This window comes from Babylonia areolata, chromosome 28 (genome assembly GCF_041734735.1).
Source record: "Babylonia areolata isolate BAREFJ2019XMU chromosome 28, ASM4173473v1, whole genome shotgun sequence".
Classification (NCBI taxonomy): domain Eukaryota; kingdom Metazoa; phylum Mollusca; class Gastropoda; order Neogastropoda; family Buccinidae; genus Babylonia; species Babylonia areolata.
The window spans coordinates 7,797,164-7,806,497 of record NC_134903.1 but is presented as its reverse complement, the minus strand read 5'-3'; the positions used below and the strand labels follow the sequence as shown (position 1 = coordinate 7,806,497).

At 44.3% G+C, this 9,334-nt stretch overlaps 2 protein-coding genes across 2 annotated transcripts in view; both read left to right on the top strand.

Moving 5' to 3' along the window:
* LOC143301807 (pantetheinase-like) overlaps nt 1–3,522 on the top strand; it is a 15,810-nt gene extending 12,288 nt beyond the window's left edge. The window contains 4 exon segments of the mRNA XM_076616203.1: nt 43–144; nt 146–183; nt 1,486–1,722; nt 3,051–3,522. Coding sequence (XP_076472318.1) covers nt 43–144; nt 146–183; nt 1,486–1,722; nt 3,051–3,522 — 849 coding nt within the window.
* Nucleotides 3,522–9,011, top strand: LOC143301808 (vascular non-inflammatory molecule 3-like). Its single transcript, XM_076616204.1, has one exon. The coding sequence runs from the start codon at nt 3,665–3,667 to the stop codon at nt 4,193–4,195; it is 531 nt and encodes a 176-aa protein (XP_076472319.1). The 5' UTR covers nt 3,522–3,664; the 3' UTR covers nt 4,196–9,011.
* The last annotated feature ends 323 nt before the right edge of the window (nt 9,012–9,334 follow it).

Sequence of the window (9,334 nt, the reverse complement as noted above, 5' to 3'; positions counted from 1 at the left end):
ATTTTCGTCCATCTTTACGATCATGATGTTGACGTGTCACAGGGAGCAGACATCTTGGTGTTCCCGGAAGACGGACTGTACGGCTTCCGGTTCAGCTGGGAGTCCTTGACCCCTTACCTGGAGTTCGTCCCTGACCCCACTGTAGGTGGACTGGGTGCCGTGTGACGATCCTGGGCGTTTCCCGTCAGTTGTGTGTGTGTGTGTGTGTGTGTGTGTGTGTGTGTGTGTGTGTGTGTGTGTGTGTGTGTGCGTGTTATTAGTATCTCTCTTTCCCTCTGCCTCCTTCTTACCTCTCCCCTTATCCCCCACCCTACACATGTACTGTTTCTTCCCCCCATTCTTTTACTCTCACTCTCAATCCCCCTCATCCCCCACACCCACCCTTTGCCCCTTGAGCTCTATCTATCTATCTGTCTATCTATCTATCTATCTATCTATCTATTTTTTTAAGCAAACGGAAGCATCATGTCTTCATTCTTTAAACCACTTGTCAGGTCTCAGCCATAATCATTTTATTTTTGATACTCAGTCCATCCGTTTCGAGTCTGAAAGTTGTAATTCTCTCTTTCCTTCTTTCTTCCTTTCCTTCTTTCTGTCTGTCTGACTGTTTTTCTTTCTTTTTCTTGCAGTTTTGTTTTCGCTGTATGAGCGTAAAAGTGCTAACTGCCCCCCCCCCCCCCCCACACACACACACTCTCTCTCTCCCTCTAATTTATCCCGAAGAAGTATTATACATATCCATGTCTATTGATGTCATCCACTGATTAATGAAACAATGTACAGTATTTGTATTTATTTCGAGCACTTCAGCTGAGAGAAACACCAGTATCCTAATTAATCGTTGTGGTATCTGGTTATGCTTATTGTGTTTACATAGTTGTAGTGACAAATGTTAAACTCTGTTCTCGGCCTGTGTTCATATGGGGCTATGGCCTTAGATTAATAAATCATCTGAATCTCTCTCTCTCTCTCTCTCTATATATATATATATATATATATATACACACATTTTTTTCACACTGTGCCCTCTCCCCCCCTCTCTCTCTCCGCTTCTCTCTCTCTCTCCCCTCTTCTCTCTCTCTCTCCCCTTCTCCCCCTTCTCTCTCTCTCTCTCTCCCCTCTCTCCCTTTCTCTCACCCCTCCCTCTCTCTCCCCTTCTCTCACCCCCCTCTCTCTCCCCTTCTCTCACCCCTTCTCTCACCCCCTCTCTCTCTCTCTATATATATATATACATATTTCCACACTGTGCCCTCTTCCCCTCTCTTTCTCCTTCTCCCTCTCTCCCCTTCTCTCATCTCCCCCCCCTCTCTCTCCCCTTCTCTCACCCCCTCTCTCTCCCCCTCTCTCTCTCTCTCCTTCTCTCACCTCTCTCTCTCCTTCTCTCTCTCCTTCTCTCACCCTCTCTCTCTCTCTCTATATATATATATATGTATATACATATATACATATTTTCACACTGTGCCCGAACGAACGGCAAAACCCCAGGAACACGGAGGTGCAAAGGACCCTGAGCTGCCTGGCCAAGAACCACTCCCTCTTCCTGGTGGCCAACATGGGGGACAGGCAGCCCTGCCACCCCGACGTCCTCCCCAACTGCAACCACCACCTCCACCTCCCTGGGCCTGACCCTCCCCACGGGTCCCAGGACAGTCAGCGTCACGAGGACCACCTGCAGTACAACACGGACGTGGCCTTTGATCCCGCTGGCAAGCTGGTGGCGAGGTGGGAGAGGGTGGGGGTGGGGGTAGGGTTCGGGGGAGTGGGGGTGGGCAGTGGGCATGATGTGAGTGAGGAGTTTCAGTTTCAGTTGCTCAAGGAGGCGTCACTGCGTTCGGACAAACCATATACGCTACACCACATCTGCAAAGCAGATGTCTGACCAGCAGCGTAACCCAACGCGCTTAGTCAGGCCTTGAAAAAAGAAAAAAAAAGAAGCAAAAAAACAAAAACAAAAAAAAACCAAAAAAAAACCAAACGGGGGAATAAATAATAGATAAGCTTACATAAATAAATAAATAAATGAATAATAATTATAATATAGAAAAAGGTAGTAGTAATAATGATAGTAATACTAATAAAATGATTATAAAAAAAATAAATAAATAAAAATTATAAAAATTAAAAAGTGAGTGAGAAAGGGATTGTATTGGGGGTAGGGTGGGGGGGGTTGTTTATGATGGGGTGTTGTTGTTGTGGTGGTGGGGAGGAGGAGGAGGGTTGTTGAATAGGGAAGAGAGGCGAGCTACGACACAGAGAGAGAGGGGGGGGGTTAGGGGGTGGGAGGTAGGGAGTGAGAGAGAGAGAGAGAGGGGGGGGTGGAGAGGGAGGGATGTAGAGAGAGAGAAGAGAGGAGGGAGAGAGAGAGAGAGAGAGAGAGAGAGAGAGAGACGGGCTAGCAGAGAGAGAGAGAGAGGGGAGAGGGGGAGGGAGAGAGTAAGAGAGAAAGAGAGAGATGGGGAAGAGGGAGGGATGTAGAGAGAGAGAGTGTGTGTGTGTGTTTGCGTGCGCGCGCGCGCGTGTGTGTGTGTGTTATGGAATGGGATGAAGAAAGAAAATGCAGTAGACGACCAAAAAACAAAACAAAAACAACAACAACAACGGAGAAGAGTTGGAATGCAGATCTGTGCGTTCGTCAGGGAAAAAAAATTAAGACAGAACGACATACACAGACCAAAAAACAAAACAAAACAAAACAAAACAAAAAAAACCCAACCCCCCCAAAAAAAACAAAACACAAAACAAAAACAAAACAACCCCAACCAACAAACAAAAAAACAACAACAAAACCAACAGAACCTACAAAAAAAAAAAAAAAAAAAAAGATCAACATACACACTAACCCCTCCCCCGCCCCCCCCCCCCCCCAACCCCCCCCCCCCCCAAAAAAAAAACAACCACCCTCCTTCCCTCCCAACCATCCCTCACCACTCCCACCCAACTCTTTACCCCACTCCACATCCCCACCCTCCACACACACACACACACACACACACACACCCCACACCCCCTCTTCCGCACCTCGACCCCTCCTCACTGCTGTTTTGTCCCAGGTACCACAAACAGAACCTGTTCTACGAAAAGCAGTTCGACACACCGGTGACCCCTGAACTGTCGACCTTCGACACGCCCTTCGGCCGCTGGGGCATGTTCACGTGCTTCGACATCCTCTTCCACGAGCCGGCCGTCACCCTCGTCACAACGCTCGGCGTGGCCAACATCGCCTTCCCCACGGCCTGGATGGATGCTCTCCCCTTGCTGGCCTCCGTGCAGTTCCACTCGGCCTTTGCCCGAGGCCTGGGGGTCAACTTCCTGGCGGCCAACATCCACCTGCCCCAGGCGCGTTTCCAAGGGAGCGGAGTGTACACCCCCAAAGGCATGGCGGCCTTCGTTCACAACGCCACGGTCGGCAGCCAGCCGCGACTGATCGTTACGGAAGTGGACGTTCTGGACAAACCGGAACCGGAAGGGGCACCGACCGGAAGTGGGGTGGACTGGGGGGGAATCCGCGGGTGGAGAGTCTGAAGGGTCTGCTGCCTCAGAACATTCCGAAACGGCGTTCGTGTCCGAGTTGTTCCATGACCTTTTCAACTTCGTGGAACTAGACCGCCCCGAAAACACGCTCCACGTCTGCCACCGGAACGTCTGCTGCCACCTGACCTATTCCATGGCGCCTTCATCGCCGGACTCCCGACAGCAACAGCAGCAGCAACAACACCCTGCCAAAGACCTCTTTGCTTTCGGCGCCTTCGACGGGCTTCACACCTACGAAGGGAGCTACTACTTGCAGATCTGCGCCCTCGTGCGATGCGCCAACCAATCGCGTCAAAGCTGCGGCTCTCCCGCCGACCAATCGTCGACGCTGTTTCGTTCGTTGACCATGTGGGCGGACATGCAGACGGAGTTTGTGTACCCGGAGGTGCTGCTGACCACCAGCCATCATCAGCTTCGTCTGGCGGAGGCGGAGGAGTGGAGCTTTCACGAGGGGGTTATCCGAAGCAAGGGAGGATTTTCATATCCGCTGCTGGCGTCTTCACTGTTCGGCCGCTGGTATGCCCGGGACACGAAAGGCCTTGCCAGTCCGCGTCACGACGATCAGGATGCTAGGGACGGTGGCGTGGTGGTCGTGTCGGTGGAGAGGTGGGCGGTGGTGGCGTGGGCGGTGGCGGTGGCATGGTGGTTTGCACACGGTGCGTGATTTTTAGTGGTTGGGTTTGACCCCCCTACCCCACCCTGCTGCGTGCGCGCGCGCGGGCCCTGAAGATGCGATCTTTGCAGAACTGTTTGAGGGTGTTTAATACGAAGCGACATGTTATATGATAGGATGTAATAAGATTCAACACATTGCAGTACAGTACAGCACAACACAGCACAGGACAACACAACACAGTACAATACATAACAGCACAGCACAGCACAGCACAACCCAGCACAGCACAGCACAGAACAGTATAGTACAGTACAGTACAGTACAGTGCAGTACAACACAACACAGGACAGTACAGCACAGCACAGTACAGTACAGCACAACACAGCACAGTAAAACACAACACAGCACAGGACGGTACAGCACAGCACAGCACAACACAACACAGCAGAGCACAGTACAGTATAGCACAACACAGCACAGCACAGCGCAGCACACAGTACAGTAAAGCACAACACAGCACAGTAAAGTACATTACAGCACAGCACAGTATGGTACAGCGCAACCCAGCACAACCCAGCACAGCACAGCACAACCCAGCACAACACAGCACTGCACAGTACAGTACAGCACAACCCAGCACAACCCAGCACTGCACAGCACAGCACAGCACAACCCAGCACAACACAGCACAGTACATCACAGCACAACGCAGCCCAGCACAGCACAGCGCAGTATAGCACAGTACAGTACAGTATAGCACAGCACAGTTTAGTACAAAAAATAAACAGAGACAGAAATCAGCGCAGATTCAATTCATACTTAGAATCTCCTGAGATATCTATGTCAACATTATACAGGTCAAGTGACCTGTCTGTTTATAAACTTGAAAAGCCGGAGTACGCGCAAAGGACACAGGCACGCCACCATATCTCTCTTCCACGCCCTTCACCCCACCCCACCCCACTCTCTCCACCCCCCTCCGCCCCTCCCAGCAATGGTTTCTTCTTTTAACACACCACAGAGATCGCGCGATTTTGACACTTTTTTGTAACCATGGTTTTACAGATTTTTGTTCCCCTTTTATTTTTAGATTTTCAGATGGTGCAGAAAAACTCCTTGCAAATCAAGAAGAGAAATCATGATTCTAATACATGTTACGCCCACGCGCAAACGTAAATGCACAAGTAAATATTTTGTGATTGAATTTGCTGTAATGTTTGGAACTGAATTGTGTGAGATATTCACTAAATAAGCATTAAAGTTGTTGACTGAAAAAAAAGATAACTTTTTCAGATGTGTGTGTGTGTGTGTGTGTGTGTGTGTTGACAAAATGTAGCCAAGTGCTCAGCTGGCTTTAAAAATTGTTTCGCACATGAGCTGTATAGCAGCCGCTTTTTCCGCAACTAACCGCGGGTCTTCAATGGCTCGCGAAGCCCCTTTTAAACAACTGCTCCTAAACATCTATTACATCAAGTCTCTGTATCGTTCGCTGCAATATCATATTTGTTATACTTACACACACACTTTAATCAGTTAGAAGCATATTTGATTTCAGTTTAATCATTCTTCAGTGTAAGGATTTCAACTGATGCTAAGCATACGTCATTTTGTCATTCTCGTCACGCATAATGCTACATTTACAATTCTGTATGTAACTGCTGTTGGAAACTAAAGCCACACCATTACAGTGTTTGGATGAGAATAGATCAGGCATTTAGAAATTACAAAGCCAATTTTCATTGTCGACACTTAACGACAATCACTACATGATGAGTTTGCTTGACGGCCTTGGCCAGATTTGAAAACTGTTTCTGACACACCGCATTTAATTAAATATCTCTTTTGTTGGATCAGTAAACTACAAGTATTACATACTGGCAGGATCGTCACAATTCCATCTGTAAATCTGTACCATTTGTGTTTGCCTACGTTAAACTGATTTAACGCAGTTTGTAATTTTCAGTGACAAGCTCGCTAAAACTGACCCTCTTCAGGCGACTTAAATTATGATTATGAATTCATCTTAAATAATCAACACCTCATTTTATACTCACTGGGAAGTATGTGTTGAGCTGTTTCTTTTGCGACCAGTCCGACGTAAATAGGTTCAGGAATCATTTAGAAATCTATCACTGAACACCTTGTAACAAACACAATTCTATACAAATTTACCCCGATTTGCTTCGCAGCACACGTGAGTGTCATTGTAGTTTGCTCAACTTGCATAAATAGCCACAGCAGGTGATGACTGGTCACTTTCCACCTGGCCAGTCACTGGCTAGAGCCTGCTCTCTCTCTCTCTCTCTCTTTTGCTGTGTCGCACACAGAGTGTTGTGTTGCCACAATGGCCAGTGTCATCGCCATATCGCTGTAAGTACTGTGTGTAAAAATTTTTAATGTGCTGATGAGTTGTAAATTTTATTCTTCGACACAGTACTTGTGTTCTCATGACCATGTAGTTATTGCCTTAGTTTGGTTTACTTGGTTCAGTTATTGCTTTGACATGTAGTCACAGCTGTGATTGATCTAGAAAATCGCCATGTCATCATATGCTTGTAGCAGTATTCCATTTCATTCTTTTTAACGTCACAGTCAGTGACGTCTTTGCCCACTGATAGTTTTTTTGGACTATTCCAGAATGTTCTAGTGAATGACACTTCTTTCTCATTTGCTGTCACTGATGAAGGTTAGGTTACTTATCCCACTTCAGCTGAGGAGATTTAAATGATAAGCGCAAGCTTAGGTAGCAGTATCAGTAGTTCAAGGAGGCGTCACTGCGTTCGGTCAAATCCATATACGCTACACCACATCTGCCAAGCAGATGCCTGACCAGCAGCGTAACCCAACGTGCTTAGGCCACGAGAAAAAAAAAAGAAAAAAAAGAAAAGAAAAAAAGAAATGAAATAAAACAAAAATTAATAATAAAATAAAAATGAATCCAAAAAAATATAAATAAAAATAAAGTAAAAAATAACAAAAATTAAAAATATAATAATAATGAAAAAAAATAATAAAAAGACAAAAGGTGTGTATGTGTGTGTGCGTGCATGCGTGTGTGTGTGTGTGAATGCAAAGATGTGTGTGTGTGTGTGTGTGTGTTTGAGTAAAATGGATTAGATAGGGCAGTGGTGTTAGTCATTTAGTGAGTGTCAGTCAATTAGTATATGTGTTTCTGCGTTTGGTGTTGGCATGTATTTAAGGCCAAATTAAGACAAAAGGTGTGTGTGTGTGTGTGTGTGTGTGTGTGTGTGTGTGTGTGTGTGTGTTGCTATATTTCATTTAGGCCTTTATTCTTTTTGTTTCAGAACCTGAACAGAGGGAAATGGACACAGACTTATGAATTCGTGAGGAAACAACACCCAGGAAACCAAAAAAATGCAGAGCCAATTTTCAAAAGTTTGGGAAATAAACAGATCTTGTACACAGTATTGTTTGTTCACTCAAATGTCTCATGCTCATGAATGCATGTAAGAACTGTAATTATTGAAAAAGAGTGTGAGTTACCAGAACCTTTGTACAGTACATATTATTTTTTATTATTTTTTTTCCCCCTAATATATCAGAATCAGAACAACTTTATTATCTCAGAAGACAAATTATCAGATTTTCTTCAACATGTGTTCATCTTGTGTATTTTAATATGTCACCATATTTATCAACTTGATTTCATGTTTTTCACACTTTTGTTTTTCTCGCAGCGAAACAGTTGTTCACAATATAGTCTTTCGAGTTTAAAGAGAAATGCATTTCACTTCAATGACTTTACTGTTATCACTTGAATAATGTTTATATATATATGAACAATATAAAGAACTCTGTGCAGGGAAGCTTGGGCAGACAGATAGATATGTAGTTATGTATGTATGCATGCATGCATGTAATGTTAAGATGTAATGTACTAAGTGAGAAATCCAGTACAGTTGCACTGTGACAAAATTCAGAAGACCAATAGACAATCAAGTCAAGATACAGCACAACTGATTTTCCACTTGAGATCTGTGAAAATGAGCACCCTTTTAATTGTTGTTTCAACTGATGTTTCACTAAATTAACTCATTAGAACAGAACCGCATTGGGAAGTGTAAATGTTATTTATACCATGTCACCAAAATAATTTTAACACTATTTCATATTGAATGAATTTCACACTCCGGCACATCCTAACTATCAACTAACAGAGATGAAATTAAAAAAAGAAAAGAAATTAAAAAAAATATATATATAGCCGCTTGCTTCACAGGCTGCATGTATGGAAGATGCTTTCCCTTTCAGCCTTCTGTTCAGTTGCGTCTTTGACAAGATTGATTGTGACTTTTATTTATGACATCTGCTATGTTTTAGGTGATTTGTTTGTTTTTCATTTATTCAGAAAGTGAAAGTTTGCTTTTCTTGTAGTCACCCATATCTTTATGCATGCTTTTGTTGTTGTTTTTTGTCTCAAGCATTTCCCCCATGTGACAGAGTTGCAATCGATGCTTGCTACCTGTTGATTTTTTGTGAGTTTTGTATGACAATGTTTGATTCACAATATACAGTGCTCTGATATTGTATAGCAGTATGTATTTCAAGACAAGCATTTGCTTTTAAAAAAAATCTGAGTATTCTTGGCTGCCTTAACTGCACTTCTGTTTATAAAGAAATACTTTTTCTTATGAATGCCACATTGGGATGTTTGCCTAAAGGTTAGCTTTATGATTTGGCATTTGAGGTGTTTGAACTACATTTGATGTTGCTGATGAAGCAGATATAAATTATGTAAAATATCATGGAGTGAAATTGTAAAAATGTCAATGACCTTGTATTTGTGAAAATGATTTTCCACCATGTGATGTAATCTTATTCAAATAAAACTCCTGTTGTTGTTTTTTTTCAAAAATGTGTGTGTGTGTGTGTGTGTGTGTGTGTGTGTGTGTGTGTGTGTGTGTGTGTGTGATCATAATCAATACTAAAATACCACTGGGGACATGGGACATCCCATCAAAATACCACATGGGACATGGGACATCCCATCAAAATGCCACAGGGACATCCATATGGGACATGGGACAGCCCATCAAAATACCACATGTGACATGGGACAGCCCATCAAAATACCACATGGGACAGCCCATCAAAATACCACATGTGACATGGGACAGCCCATCAAAATACCACATGTGACATGGGACAGCCCATCAAAATACCACA